At 36.8% G+C, this 16,637-nt stretch overlaps 2 protein-coding genes across 2 annotated transcripts; both read left to right on the top strand.

Annotated features, from left to right (window-relative positions):
• Positions 1–15: 15 nt before the first annotated feature.
• On the top strand, positions 16–5,601 carry LOC131980765 (MAM and LDL-receptor class A domain-containing protein 1-like). Its single transcript, XM_059345066.1, has 8 exons — positions 16–157; positions 1,341–1,578; positions 2,388–2,547; positions 2,645–2,759; positions 4,278–4,398; positions 4,753–4,849; positions 4,948–5,026; positions 5,114–5,601. The coding sequence occupies exons 1-8, from the start codon at positions 26–28 to the stop codon at positions 5,213–5,215; spliced, it is 1,044 nt and encodes a 347-aa protein (XP_059201049.1). The 5' UTR covers positions 16–25; the 3' UTR covers positions 5,216–5,601.
• A 3,717-nt stretch (positions 5,602–9,318) lies between these two features.
• LOC131980905 (peptidyl-prolyl cis-trans isomerase FKBP1A-like) lies at positions 9,319–13,938 on the top strand. Its single transcript, XM_059345216.1, has 4 exons — positions 9,319–9,427; positions 9,522–9,569; positions 11,189–11,301; positions 13,023–13,938. Exons 1-4 carry the CDS (start codon positions 9,391–9,393, stop codon positions 13,155–13,157), a joined length of 333 nt encoding a protein of 110 aa, XP_059201199.1. The 5' UTR covers positions 9,319–9,390; the 3' UTR covers positions 13,158–13,938.
• Positions 13,939–16,637: the final 2,699 nt, after the last annotated feature.

Here is a 16,637-nt window from a genome sequence, read left to right as displayed (position 1 = left end):
GTGGTACCACATGTACGGCAAAGGAATGGGGGAGCTGAACGTTTACCAGCAGAGTGAAGACGGAAAGCAAGTTCTGATTTTCTCTCAGCAAGGAGACCAGGGCCGGCTGTGGAGGTTCGCTCAGGCATCACTAGTCAACCAGGTTCAGATTTACAGGGTGAGTCACAAAGATCCGCCCAGAACTAACCAGAAGAGTACTCCACACCTGAGTGGGACCAGGGCCGGTTCTAGCCCATTGGCTGCCCTAGGCGATATTGCGATTTTGCGCCCCCCCCCCCCGAACCACATCCATTCCATGTATTCATTCTGATATAGGTACACTATGTTATATGTATTATGCTGTACACTAATATTTGATACTGTTTACCTAGCTGGAAGGCTCGACAAATGTTAACTGATAAAACAAAAAAAAACGATTTTGTTGCCTGTGAAAGACAGCTTGTGGATTAAGCTAGCAGGCTAAACGATAGCCCACAAGCATTCTAGAAATAGCTAATGCTAGTGGAGTAACGTTATGCAGTGATAGCTAGCTTCTAATGAAACGTCAACCATGAACAGTGAAAGAAAACACAATTTTAATTAAACTTTAGAACTAATGTCTGAGATGAAAATACATACCTCTATACTGTGCTTTCTTCTCCTCCTCCTCTTTTCTTCGTTTTTGCCCCTGTGCACCAGACAGTTTGGTCCTTTTCATTTTGCTAGTTGACCTTCTACGACCGTTAGCGTGATCTAGTTCTAGTGTTTTGTGACTTGCAACTGCATCGTCATGACGAGTGACGACACCCATGCACGTATCATATTTTATATAATATAATATTACATTTTCATTCGAAATATGGGTTGGGGCATGTTCATTTAATTCAATGAGGGTTTTATTGCCCATGCTTTTTAAAAAATGTTTCGTTAATCAATGTTGTTAAAACAAAGATGTATGCTTAAGGGCGCCACAAGGGGGCGCCCCCTGCCAATTTGGCGCCCTAGGCAGCCGCCTTGGTGGCCTGTAGGAATAACCGGCCCTGAGTGGGACTGTTTTATTACTCCAGCTCCTGTGTGTGTGTGTGTGTGTGTGTGTGTGTGTGTTCTTGTACTTACTACATCGTGAGGACCAGAACACGTTTTTAACCAACAGAGTGAGGGCATTTTTGCAAAGTGAGGACATTTTGGTCGGTCCTCACTTTTTTAAAGGCTTTGTCAACTTTTTTCATACATAATGAAGATGGATAAGGCAACATTAACTTGATGACATTTGAAACACTGATGACTATATATATATGTACATATGTATTTATATTAATATCTACAGTAGGTAGTTTTTTTGATCATACTTTGTGCTTCAGATCGTGGTGGAAGGTGTGAAGGCTGGGCCGACTCACGAGGGAGACATGGCCTTTGATGACGTCCAGCTGACAGACTCTCAGTGTTCTCATCCTGGACATTGTGACTTTGAGAGCAACATGTGTAGCTGGAGCAACCTGGGAGGAGGAGTGGACCAGGGAGACTGGCTCCGTGGCAGAGGAGACTCCCCAAACCCAAACACAGGACCCAGTGCAGACCACACCACCAACTCTACACACGGTAACAATACTACATCTCACTCACTAACAGGGTGAGTCAGTGTGATCAAATCAAGTTTATGCGAACTTACAGAAACTTGATTCAGTTCACATCACATGATGTTTTACTAAAATGAGTAGAAAAATAATAAAGATTTCATCAGGAGCCTTAACAAAGTACAGATGTGTGTTATTGACACATTCACACATCTGTACTTAGAGGCCTTTATGTTTTGCTGGCTCAGTGACATGATTTCCTGACTATATCTTAAAGAAATCCATTACACCTTGTCTGATGCACATTAAAAATCGTCAAAATGATATTTAAGCATTCAAAACCTTTATTTTAGCTAAAAGTCTCATATTTGGAAGAATTACATTGATTGAAGCAATGATACTTACCAACATTAACAGTTATTTTTGTATGCCAATGACATTTCTCATTTTTGTACACAATTACTTTTTTTATTTTGAAAGTGCAGTACAGTGAGAATGATCTTTATATTTAGCTTTTATTGCACAATTAAACTATTATACAGTGTACACATTCTGGGTTCCTTTTGTGTACAATGAGATATTGTTTGAACAAAAGGTAGGTAAGATTTGTTCCGTCGTTCATCGTTATAAATTGATCATTTCATTATTAATTTGACACAGGGGCCACAGTAGGGGCCAAGGGCTTCTTCACAGGGGCAGTGGCCCCTGGAGGCCCCTGTGTAGAACCGCCACTGCAGCTGAACATACCATGTTGACTACATCATGCTATGAAATGAACACATAAGTTCTTTCTGTCTGTATTTTTGAGTGATCTTGCCACCATGTTTTCTCCAGGTCACTATCTGTACGTGGACAGCTCAGTGGGCGAGTGGGGCGACATGTCCTTCCTGATCAGCGAAATGTTCCACACGGACAATAGAGGTCACTGTTTGAAATTCTGGTACCACATGTATGGCAGCCACGTAGGGACTCTGAGAGTTTACTTAAATGACCGGTAAGTAGCTGATCATGTCTGATGAGTCACAACATTAAACATGAACTGTACTGTTAAAACAGTTAGGAATTTAACCTTTTGTGCTGTCCTGACTCAGAACGATGCACACCGCCGGCAGTGAAGAACAGATCCTGAAGTGGATTGAAACAGGAAACAAGGGCAACAGGTGGCTGGAGGCCACCGTGTCTTTGAAACATAAAGAAGCATTCTGGGTAATAATGAGCTGTTGATTGATTCAGCAGACAGTAGTTGTGTTTAGATAGATATACTTTATTTATCCCAAGCTGGGAAATTACAGTGTAGCAGCAGCATTACACAGAGAGACAATGACAACACAATTAAGTAAAAAGAACAACCTAGGCATACTTCAAGCAATAAAATATAAAAATACAATAAAAATACGATAAAATATAAAGTGTCTAAAGAAGGAGTAGAATAGAATTCCAGTGCAGAATAAATATGAATATACAGTATAAAAATGTTGGTGCTATGAAACAAATAAGGTGCAATGAACAGTGTGCATAAAAACACATAAAGTGCATAGACAGTATGTAATGAACCAGACTATTATTTGTTATTGTACAGTGTGATGGCATGTGGCAGGAAAGATTTTTTGTATCTGTCCCTATGACAGCGGAGCTGGAGCAGCCTGTGAGAGAAGGTGCTCCAGGTTTCCATCAATTCATTTCGATGCGCATTTTGAAGATTTGCATGAGAAAAGCTTGATGGAAACACCAGAATTCAATAAAACTTTCGAAGAAGGTTTTACTTTCGCTTTAGGTGTTTTTTTGGTCTTTTTGAAAAATAGTTAATCCGTAAAATGATTTCTTTGTTTTTCCATTAAATACTATACTCACACAACTTGTATAGCCCAAATTTCATTTATGTTGTCGTATGCTCAGTACGCCCCAAACACATGCATTTTCACCAAAATCTAACTTAAACCGTCTCATGCTTTTGCAGGTGCGCTAGTCGTCCTTGCAAGCCCTGACAAGTAGCTCATATACAAATTAGCATTTTCTCAGTGAAGTATTCCTTTAACACCCAAGACCTTTTTTTTTTTTTTTTTTAATAATTTTTTTTATTAACGAAGAAACAAAGAAAAGAACAGTGGATTACTTATTAGGAGCCACAATATGAGAACAAAACACTAAAACACAATTCTAGACAACAAAGACTCAGAAACATATTTACATATTAGACAATGTACACACAAATAACATACAAAGAATAATATAAAGGATAACCACAACAACAAAAAATGAAAACAACAATACAACAGTACAAAGCCACACGGCGAGAACAGACAGACAAAAAAAAAAAAAAACACACACACAACAACATAAATTTAGCCCAAACAGAAATATAGAGACACTGGTAATATACTCAGATTCCAGGATAAAAGGAGAATCATATGAAACGTTAATTAAATTCAAAGTAACCCTTGGACCACAGCGATAGCTTTAGACCAATTGATTATGGTTTCAGGTCTAGCATTATTAATCCTATTGCTGTTGATCTCTCAAGAAGACAGACATCAAAAAACAATAAAAGCCAGGACCTTTTGATCAAATACAACTTACATAAAACAGCTACATGTAGTGACATTAATTCAAGTGTCAGCCACTTTTATAGAGTGATAACTTGTATTACACATTAATCGATAACAGCAGTGTTTTCTCATGTGATTCTTGTGCTGAATTTGAAGTGTCTCTCTTTTTTTGTCACAGCTTGTGTTTGCGTACCAGCGGGGGATGAGTACAGGTGGGGACGTTGCTCTTGATGACATCACCATCCTCCCTGGCGGCTGCTACTCAGAGCCCCCCATTTACCCTCCTGATGATAACAACGGTAACCTGAAACCTGCCTTGGCTACTTCGGCTGAGCAGACAATTATTCTTCAGTTGTGATTTTTTTTTAAAGAATCAAGTTCTGCTGCGTATGTTTTCCTTATTAATTGACAGGTATGGGAAAAAAATACAAATTATGCAGGAATCATTTACTCTTGTCCTGATGTTACTATAAACATCTGCTTGTATAAAGTATTTGGGACAATTGTGCGTTTGCACTTTATCACTAAGTTTGCCCATTTTGGCAGAATTTTCTAGAATTACTTCTGTCAACAAATCACATGAAAAGGCCCAAAATAACTCTGCATCCCTGTCCATCTGTAGAAGAACACTCATCATGTTTCTCTCTTTGCAGACATGTTGTCCACAGGTCTGGCTGTTGGTTTGACTCTGCTTTCTGGAGTCATCATCTCCGTCTTCCTCTTTTTGATGAACAAGAAGTGGAGTAGAATGTAAACAGTTGTCCAAAAACACATAAATAATTGACATAGCGTATGTAAGATCAATGAAGAATTATGTTTTTTGTAACATTTCTGCTTGTGCGTCTCAGAAATCAGCCGACTCTGATGCACAACGATGATACGATTGACCAGAACGCCGCACTTGACCTCTTTGACTGCAAAATAGATGTAAGTAAACAGAAATTGTCAACAAAATATTTTTCCAGCCTTCACACAGTGCACATGATACAAAAATACATATTTGTTTTCTCCCAGGGCACACAACATGGAACTGAATCAGACTTTTCCTTCTTCAACAATCTGTATGATCCGTCGACACATGAAACTGACGTCACAGTTGCTTCATCTGATGCTTAGTACTAATGAATAACCCGAAAACCATTTTGCCATGTTGTAAATCTTAGTTTAGATAGCTTGATTTATAATTTAATTTAATAATAATTTAATAATTAATCAGAAGATGACATTGATATCAGTGAGGCATCTTGAGAAATGGATCAAATGGTAGTTAAATAAGAAAGTATCAGTTAGTTATAATTACGACAACTACAATGTTAATTACATGAACATACTAATTGCTTACCTATAAACTCATTGACTGAGGGTTTGCAAACATTGAAAGTATAAATTCATTTTTATAAAATGGAATTAAACAAATACCCTGTACTAAATTGTTTTATGTTGTTGCTGATGTATAACCAGTTCTCATGTTGGATTAATCTGTTGGACGAGAGTTGACAAGTAAACTTATTTTACCAAAGATTTTTGGTGTTGTTGTGTTTTTAAAAAAAGAAAAAAGAAAAAAAGAAAAACCTGTACATTGAAAATAAGGATCTTTTCTGTTTTGCTGAAGCTAAAATTACAACGCTCTGTTTATAGACAGCTTATCAGCCTTCATTCTGAGGCTTTAGTGGGCTGAGTTTTAAGGCTTTTAAGTAACTGGTATCATATGAAACTAGAAGACCTAAGGAACCCATTGATACGTGTGCTATTTTGTGTGGGAGGGGGTGAAAAAATAACGTGCCAAAGTTTTACATTTTAGAAAAACTGACATGGCCATTTTCAAAAGGGTCCCTTGAACTCTGACCTCAAGATATCTGAATGAACAGGGTTGAATTTTCTGACAATCTGACTACTAACACTTTTTAAGTCCCCACAAGTGTCGAGAATATTAGAAACAAAAATGGGTCTCCTCATGCTATACATATTGAACTATTTGCATTTTTACAAACTCTACTTGCAACCTCTCCTGTCCTTTTCAGTGAATATTAGTCACTTGACTATTTGTCTTAGCAAAATTAATCATGGCTTACCATTGTAGTTGAGGAGTACCGCATTTAATGTTTTAACAGATTCTAGTTATTCCAAGCGGTTTACTTTTGGTGATGTTTAAAATGTAGAATAAAGTGATTCTGACGGTTTTAAGCTACATTTTGGTTACTTTTTCAAGCTGAAACTTTTGTAAACTATGATGCCTTCAAGGAATCTTGGAAAGTTCACATGATAACGCCTGTTTTTGCAGGTTTTTTCTACATAAACTGTGTATTTTGGAGATGTATTAACCCTATAAGCCCTGTTATAGGGTTAACTGTTGTGTTAATTGAACCTGCTGACAATTTTTTTTTAAAATATAAATTACGTGTGCAACCATCTCATGCTATTTTGTGCGGGAGGGGGTGAAAAATAACGTCCCAAAGTTTTAAATATTAGAAAACTGACATGGCCATTTTCAAAAGGGTCCCTAAATATCAATTTGCATATATGAATTCTAATTTGTATAATATTTGATACATCAGGTCTTTTGGTGCAATTTGTTGCTCAAAGTTAGTTTTTCTTGAACTAACAAAAACATATAAAACCTAATATTTTTAGCCAATTAAAAATTTGACTTTACTTTTGACATTTTCCTCAAACATACAATTTTTTCTTTCCATATAACACAACATCATACATCTGCTGATTTTAAGTTTTCATACAGAAATGATGGATCCAACAGTGGAACCAGCAAATCATTTCTGATACATTTGGTATTTTTGTGCAATTTGTTGCTCAGTTTGTTTATCTTCAACACATCTGCAATGCTCAAATTTTTTGCCATCTAAAAATACACACCAAAAAAAACTAATTATGTCTTTCTTTGAATGGTAAATATACCTAATTATGTCAGTTAAACTTTTACTTAGTTTACCTAAATGAAAAAAATACTTTATGTTGCTTTATTTAATGCATAATGTATGAAATGCAAAAAAAAAGGCAATTGACAAATTTTCAAATAAGCTGTCATTAATACCTGTTTTTCAACACGGTTTTACTATAAATTAAGTTATGAAGTATTAATTAATTTTACATTACATCAGTTCATTTAATGCTCCTATCGAAGTATCAGTAACAATTTGAAAGTTTTTCTTATCTTAACTTTTTCAAAATTGACAAAAATATTCTTGAAAATGACATGTGATGTGTTTTCAACAAAAATAACTTTTTGTTTCAATTTGTTATATTTAGTGGATCTAGAGGAACTGGAGTGGAGGAATAAAGATAAATATTTACTGAGAATATTACTGGTGGCCTGTAAGAAATCAATAACGAAGAAATGGCTGAAGAGGGAGGCACCTAGTGCAGATGAATGGATTGATATTGTGTACAGTATCTTTGTAATGGAAAGAATTACTTTCAATTTAAGAACACAAAAAGAGGTATTTATTGAAAATTGGCAAAAATGGATTACATATGTCTCTACCATAAAACCGGATTTCAGGTAATCTCAGATTGGACGATCAGAATACTTTCATTTCTTTGTACCTTTCCCCTTTTTATTTTATTTTATTTATTCATTTATTTTTGGGTGTTTTCCAATCCCCTTTTGTACACTTTTACTTTTTTCTTTGATATTTTCTGTATTTGTCTATAGGTCTTCATGTTGATTGTTTGTTTGTTCATTTCAAAAACCAATAAAAAGTAAATTACAACAAAAAAAAAAGAAAATGGTTTTGGCTCTGCCCTAAGACTGCGAAATTCTGGGAAGATGTTCATTTAGCTATAGGCAGAGTTTTGGGTTATGTTGTACCTATGTCTTGTACATTGTTGTATCTTGGTACATGACGCTCATGACGGGTAATGTTGTATTAAAAGACGACAGGTACATAATGAAAATTATGCTAGTAGCCTGCAAAAAGGCAATCACAAGAAGGTGGTACAAGACAGACCCACCAACACAAGAAGATTGGATGAAAATAATGGACGAAATACACATTATGGAACAAATGACTCATAAAATAAGGATTCAAGAGGATCAATGCTGCCGGAAATAGGAGAAATGGACAGAATACATAAAAACGACAGGGCAAGGACTATCACAGTGACATTAATACAGGATCTAACTGTAGAAATATAATGATCCAACATGTTCCTTTTTTGATGTTAGTTTTTTTTTTGTTTTATTTTACTTGTATGTATAATGTTCTACACTGCTTTAAGGGAGAAACAATAAAAAGAAAGTTATAAAAAAAAAAAAAAAAAATGACATGTGGGTCACTGATTGACAGCAGCCATATTGGATATCTCAAGTGGAGGACCTCTGACCTCTGGTGGATTATCTAGGTACTGCACGTATCTGATTGTATACATCAGGTTTTTTAGGGAAAAAAATATCACACTGATGATGTAGAGGTCTCAAAATCTCGTGCATCAAATATCGTTAGCCTCATAGCATATTTGCCTAAGTCATATTTCAGCGTTTCGGAAAACAAGAAAAAAACAATACATACATCACACTGGTCTTTTTTTGGAACGAACACAGAGTACTTCTGCTCACTGAACGCTATTCCGAAAAATATGAACAGGTTCACTGCAAAAACTCAAAATCTAACCAAGAATACTGATCTTATATCTTGTCAAAATGTCTTATTTCTAGTCAAAACAAATCTCTTTACACTTACAATAAAAAGCGTTTTGCAAGCATTTACATCACTTCATCATACCTTGTCGCAGAAATGTGATTAAAAATAAAAACACACTTCTCCTTATCCCTTTGATTGACTTGTACATTTATTGTGTAGAAAGTTGAAGAAACATGAACTACCTTACCAGATGAATCAAAGAGAAGACTTATTACCTCTTTGTCATGCGGTTGGCCATGTTTGTATGGAGTGGCAAAAGCCACACAATGTCAAAGAGACGACTAAGGCAGAAAGTGATTTTGGACTCTAACAAGTGTTCTGATAGGCTGAGAACATAGGCAATAAGGCAGAAAGATGCAGCAGCAGTAGGAGAGTAAAGTTAGGCAAATATCACAATTTAGCCAAAAAATGACTTAGGCAATTATGCTATGAGGCTAACGATATGCTACATTCTTTTTTGTATTGTTAAAACCGTTTGTGGTTGGGGTTGCTAGGAGGGGAAGTGCATCTGTGCTGCAGTAGCGAGCTTCCTCCTGCAGGGGGCAGTAGTGGGACCTCCACTATAGGTTAAAACATAAAGAAGAAGCCCCTCGGCTCGCTTTTCTTCTCTTGGAAGACCACAAGACACGAACAATGGGAGTAGAAGTCGAAACCTTACGAGGAGGAGACGGTAAGTGTTTTTTTATTCCAGTGACTCAATACCTTTGATATATTACCTTTTCAATGCGAAGCCGCTTTTAATTCGCGTTTTTTGTTCCTTACAGGACAGAATTTTCCGAAGAGAGGACAAACGGTCAGCGTGCACTACGTTGGTAAGACATAACGGTTTCAACGGCTGTTTTATTTGAATCCTTTAACGCTTTAATCATAGAGAATCGATATATTTTATTGATTGGGGAATGGTGAATTCGTTCATTTGTTGAGCGATGAAAGAGGATCGATGCTGCTCATATCTGTGCGGTAAAAAGCGGAGCCCGGATGTGGTTCGCTTAGCTTAGCTTAGCCTAGCCTGATTAGCTTAGCCTAGCCTGATTAGCTTAGCCTAGCCTGATTAGCTTAGCATAGCTTTGCTTTGCTTCGCACAAGGAGTGGAGACCAGGGGCCAACGTCCAAGTCGACCTAACTCCGGCGAAACACAGATAACAGAATTGGGTTACCACCATTACCAAATCTTTTTTTTGTGCTCAAAAACAATATTTCGCCAGGCTAGTGGTGTCTGGTTTTTTTCGGCCTATGTGCTAAGCTAGCTAGCGGGGTCTTTCTGTAGCTGCCTATTGAATGAAGAGGCGTTAGCCTTGTAGCATCCACCCTTCTTCTTCTTCTTCTTCTTCTTCTTCTTCTTCTTCTTATTTTAATTGGCGGCTGGCATCCAACTTATAGGTGCATTGCCGCCACCTACCGGATTGGAGTGTGGATCATTAGATTAGCAGGAAATAAAAGAAAACAACAAACAAAACAAAAAAAAAACTAAATCCTCTCCATTAGTTAGTTTCCCTCAGGTATTTCCGTACATGTTTACTGACATTGTCTGATCTTTGCAATAAATTTCCTAGTGTAAAACTGACTTTCTCCCTTTGCATGAATGCTTTTAAATCTCTCCTCTCCCTCTCATACTCCTTACACTCCATCATAACATGCTCTACTGTTTCACGTTGATTACAGTTTCTACAGTTGCCTGTGGGATGTTTCCCTATTATACTTAGTGTGCTATTGAGTCCCGTGTGCCCCAACATCCACCCTCCACTGGGCGGAGACTTTTCTCCTGCCTTAATGTAAAATATTTCGTTTTCTCTGCTCCTCGTCTGTACACAGTGTTGGGTAAGGGTGTAAAATCACAAGTTTAATAATGATTGGATTTACTGATTCTTTGTGATATCAGCAATTGTATTTTCGTGCGTGGGCCACAACATTTAACTTAAGTTCTAGGGTTGCAATTGATGATAGCAGAAGCCCATTTAAACAGAGCTGCTTACATTTATATCAACTCACAAATAGCAAGTAATGTATGAATGCACAAGTGTATTACTGAGCTGTTACAGACATCAAAATAATAAAAAGGTTTAATTATGTCACATTATATTCCTGGGATTAGGGTAACCCTAATCCTGTAATATGATTGGAGCTATAATATGAATACACAATTATTGCTGATTTTCCAGAACTCTAAATGAAAAGTCAGCATTGCTCACTCGCATTGTCTGTTTCTTTTCACCTTGTAGGAATGTCTTCTTTTTCCATATTTGCAAAACAACAGAGTTCATACAAAATCTTGAGTTTGCAAAGTGTTTTACTTTAACCATTATGTTTTCAATGTCTGGAATGTGCTTGAATTATAATGTACTTGAAAGCACAGTCTTAACCTTTTGTGTAAAATAGCATTTTTCTACAGTGCTGACAATTTTTTACTTTTTTTTTTGTCATTCTTGAACAGGAACGCTGACAAATGGACAACAGTTTGACTCCTCCAGGAAGCGAGGACAACCCTTCAAATTCAAAATTGGGCAGGGTGAAGTTATTCGTGCTTGGGATGAGGGTGTAGCCCAGGTAAGAAGAGTGGCTTTAATCCTCTGAACCCCAAACAGTTTCAGGGTGTTATTTTACTTATCCCTGCCTTGTTTTTCATTGCAATAATAGTCCCTCACCTCTATGGAGTCAGCACAATTATGCTAGAAGTGGGACAGACTCAATGTCTTCAGTGCAGTAAAATGGTTGTCATAAATCTTTCTTTTATTTTTAAAGTTTATTTTATTTTTTCTACTCTTTTTCTCTCTGCTCTCCGATAACAGTTCTGTTCTGTCCAATACAGTGAATATTTTTCATTTGACTCTTCGTCTCAGCAGAATCAGCTAGCCACCCACCAGGTAGAAACAGACTGAACTAAGTAAAAAATATATGCTCTCAATTAAAATTTCTATCTTCACGTTTCAAAAGCCCAGAGCTCCTAAACACGAACAAGGCATAGTCTATTGTATTACGTAATGAAGGGGTTAGGAAAAAATGTTTTATTCCTTTATGCGGTGCCAACATCAGATTGACCAAATTCTTAATGACAGTTAATTTATCATCAATTATTATTACCAGCCCTTATCAGACAGTCAGTCTTATCAGCCCTTCTGGCCTGTCATCTCATCTTACCAACTGCAGCAGGGGCACATAAATCACAACTATTCACATTGCAATTTTACAGGCCTGTCCTATGGTAGTTGAGCCTCGTGTCACCCTCTCAATGTTTTGGCTGATAATAACCCTTATGTGCATGTTGTAACTCGATTTTTCACTGTAGAGCGATTACACATCATGCATACCATTAAAGTTGTTATACCAGGTTTGGACAAGCAGAATTTTTCTACTGCAACCCACTATGTCAGTCAGATTCCAAGCTGAATTGTGTCACCACAGTGTGGCAGCAACAGTGTACATTTTTGTTTTTGAATCCACAAACTCCCTGCAGGTTCAGAAAGTTTTTTTTTTTTGTTTTTTTCGGGCACTCCTTTCTGTTTAGTGAAGGCTTCTGTTAGAAAAAGTCACCAAAACAAAGCTTAACATTGTGATATTTCCTCAAAATTGCTTTAATCCACATCCTGTTAAAAAAAAAAAATCCCCAAATAATCTGCGTCCACTAACCAAATCCTGAAAAAAATATATTATGTGCTCCTCAGCACACCTGGGAAAGCATTATTGATTCTGCTGAGACAGTCATGTGGCAAAAATTCACTGAAAATGGGAGAGAACCGCAGGCCGTTTACACAGCGTAAAAGACAGGAGACATGGTAAAAATAGTTTAATATGTATAGCATGTCGACTCCCTATTTATTTTATTTCATTTTAAAATCCATAAGGCTTGTGGGCATTTGAAGAAGGGCATCTATAGAGACATTTTAACTGCTGGACTGCAAAAAAATGAATATTTGACGTCTTCCCACTTCTAGCCATGCTCGTGCTGTTTCCACAGAGGTGCAGGGCTTATATAATACAGTGGAAAAACAAGGCATGGGCGGGTCAAATGTGAAGAGGAAAATGTTTGCATAATCTCTTTGGTGGGAGTTTGAAAGATGTAAGCACCAACCTATGCATTGTGGGAAATGTAGGCTCCATTGTTTGAACTTCACCCATATCAGACTTCTTTCTTTTTTTTAAAAAAACAACTCTTGAGTTGCCCAACATTATTTAACCACTGTAGTGCCTATTTAGCAGAGATGCCAGCCACTTAATATAACACCATATTAATACCTTTTTAACTAACTCGCTATTCACCTCCTCCACAGATGAGCGTGGGCCAGGTGGCCAAGTTGACCTGCACGCCAGACTATGCCTACGGGGCAAAGGGGTTCCCGCCCGTCATTCCAGGAAACTCCGTTCTCATCTTCGAAGTGGAGCTGCTGGGTGTTGAAAACCGTTGAAGTTGACGGTTGCTCTTCACATTTTATCATTCCACCACCACCACTCTGACACAAATAACAGTTTAATTAAAGGTGCTGTCAGTTGCATTTATAAACATGAATAAATCATTGTAGAAATCATTGCGATATCTTGATTGAGACATTAGATTAATGCTGGTGGCATTTGTAGTTCTAAGCTGACACCAGATCAAAAAATTAAAGTAATAGCATTTTGGATAATATGATTTCTTCTAGGGTATGTGTCACTGTCATTATTACATTTGTCTATTAGATTTTTTACTTCTCCAACTGTAAGATGGCACATGAGATGGGGGTTTAATCAAAAGACAAAGGACTATTGGAAACCAACAGAATGTACAACCCATCTAAACCATTGGCACTAAATCTGCACAAAACATCTTATTTGTTCATACGTAGTTACTCCAGTGTCTCAAAAATCGCATGAAACACCTTTTAATGAAGCTCTTATTTGTTTCCTCCATACGTGTGTCCCTTCAACAGATGAATTGACTTTACAGCTTGAAATTTTGACACATTGATAAGAAACACTTAAAAAAAATCGCCTATGATTTCCTTTTTCTTCCTCACTTGTGTTGCCTTTCGTGATTTTGATTCTTGACCCTTGTGTTTTACTCTTGGGTCTTTTTGTCATAAGTTAAAGGCCTCAAGTGTCCTTGTGTTTGGCTTTTATGTCAATCTTTTAGTTCCTTATTGTGTCATCCATTACAAGTGGGATTTTCCATGGGTATTGCATTCTTACATTAAAAAAAACTACACAATATTTATGCCTCATTCGTGGTCATTGAAGAGATTTCGACTTGTGAAAAAGTAGTTGTGATAAGTTTTATTTTCAACTTGTAAGCAAATTTCTCTGGCAGAGCTGCAGGTGGAAGTGTATGTATGTTGTTAATGTATTTGGGCTAAGTGAAATTGTGCTTTTGTTACATTTTTTTTTTAAAGTTGCCAAACTGGATTCTCCTCTGTGGTTAAGATGAGGCTGCAGATAGAAAACCTGTGCATCAAGTCAAACTGCTATTCCAACAAGGTTGGGATACTGGTGGGACATGTTGACGTATGTGTCCAACCGGCTGAGCCTCTGCTGCGTCCGTGCCCATAGTACCATATATTTAATATGTCCCAGTACATGGGATGTCAAAACCATTGTGCAAAAACCTTCAGTTTGCATCCATTTGCATTTTGTAGTGCATAAGCATGCATGCTTTTTTGGCTATTCTGGCCCATAATGCTTTCCTCTTCATATAAGATTAAGAAATCAAGTTCAAGGTATGTCCCAAAATATATGAATATTGCATGCGGCAGCACATACTTTCAAGGGCAGCTTCAGTATTTAATAAAAATCTGAATATTGTGATTCACAATAGTGGCAGTCAAAAACACTATCACAAGTAAAAGCCCTTCATCAAATTGCTACCTAACAGAATATTATCAGGGTCATCTGTAAAAGTTTTCATGCAAAAATGTCCAACACTAAAAAGCTAAATTTAGGAAATGAATAGAAACAATTTTAAACATGTTAACTGTACACGTTTGCTATTATATCCATGCAATGGCTTGTGTGTCTGGTTTCATGGTTTCATAGGGTCTGATTACTTCCATCTAGTGGTGAAAAGCTTAAATTTCATGAAGAACATAACCTCTGTTGCCTTCGCTTGCTCCTTGTAATATTTAGACTTCACTCAGTTGGAGGTTTACTATGATGAAAGGATGACGGCACACTGCTTTAATGTTTAATAATAATTTTTTTCTTAATAGAATTAAAATCTACGCACATTGTTTTCGTTATGAGACAGCAGTGATTCATTAGACATCAATTTCGATTAATCACTATAATATAAGATAATATACATTCATCCACCACAATTATTTGACCACAAGTTGCTTTACAAACTAATTACATATTTGCACACAAAACACATGAGCTTAAATAATATATTTTGTTGTAAATTACACCAATAATTTCTACAATTTTATACAATAAAGCTCAGGAATTTTATTTTATTCATTTATTCGTCTATTGACAAATTTTATTGATAACTGTTTTGCTACTTAACGCAAAAAAGGTCGCTTTGAACAAAAGTGTCAGCCAAAAGACATGTAATGTAAAAAAAAAACTAAAAAAAAACGCTTTTTATGGTTACAGCTTCTTAAATGATAAGATTTGATTTCTTTATTAAAAGTGATTTCTTTCTATTTTCCTTTTATTATTTTCAGGTTTGTTCTTTTAGTTGCACAAAACAAGCACTTATGAAGATGCCATTATGGGCATTTCTCATCCGTTTTCTAAATCTTTTCATCCAGAAAATAATCACCAAAGTAATCCATACATCTAAATAATAAGTAGATACACTTTTCTACATAACATAGCTTAGAAATGGCTCATTCTCGACCAATTATAGTAAAGGCCTGCTTTTAAATTAATGCATCAGTCATAATAATCCATATAATATCACAATAACTGGGGCATGATGTGTTCTCTTAAAACAAAAGAACATTTTTATATCTACATACTAGTCTTAACTCGAGTAACATTTGTGAAGATCTTTTAGCTCTTTACTTCATAATTATGACAACTAGAACATTTCTAAAGAAATTTTGATTGTGTGCTTGCCTCTGGCCCTTGATTCTCGTTGCTTAAATCAGCAATTAAACAAGGACTCTGTCCTGAGTTCACAGACACCTCATACAAGTCTCTAGGACAAACAGTTCATTAGTTGTGAAAGGGGGCGTGGCTAATCAAAAGGGGCGGGGTCATCAATCAACAGTTAAACAGGGACACTATCCTGAGTTCTTCCTCAACATCTACATATATATTTTTTAAAGAAAAGTGAAAAAATAGCCTTGTTAGAGCGATTTAAAAAAACTCTTAAATCTCATTTTTTCCGAAATCTTCCTGCGTTTTTAATATGGGAGCCAATGAGGCAGTTTGTGCGTGTTGGTGGTGCATCTCTGCGTCTTACGCCCAAACTATAACTCTGACAGCTTTACCAGAAGATTGTGAGTGAAAGGACAAATTTTCCTACGTTTCTATGTATGAATTATTTCTGTAGAGTGAAATTTGCGGCCTGGAGCGCAGTTTTCAAATTTATTTTTTGACAATTCCTTCTCTCCCTCTACACTCTGCGTGATGACATCACCACTCTAGACTCTCCATAGGGTAACATTGGGGGGATTTTTTGACGTGTTTTTGCCCAATAATTTGAAAACCGTTTTGTCGAAACCCTTAGAAAAGTCATAGCACACTTATCATGGGCGAGCCGGTCGATTTGATACCTTTTTTGTGTATGTGCGACCAAAACTCTGGGAGGAGTAGTCGACCGAAAAAACACCACGGAAGAAACGGAAGAATAAGACATAAGCCCACGGAATAACAATTAGTGTGCTTTTGCACGCAAGCACACAAAATTACGACAGCCCGTGAAGGCAGCGTTGTGTCGGGCCAGGCTCATCAGCGGACTGCGC

Source organism: Centropristis striata, chromosome 11 (assembly GCF_030273125.1).
Source record: "Centropristis striata isolate RG_2023a ecotype Rhode Island chromosome 11, C.striata_1.0, whole genome shotgun sequence".
NCBI lineage: Eukaryota > Metazoa > Chordata > Actinopteri > Perciformes > Serranidae > Centropristis > Centropristis striata.
This window is presented reverse-complemented; position numbering and strand designations above follow the sequence as displayed.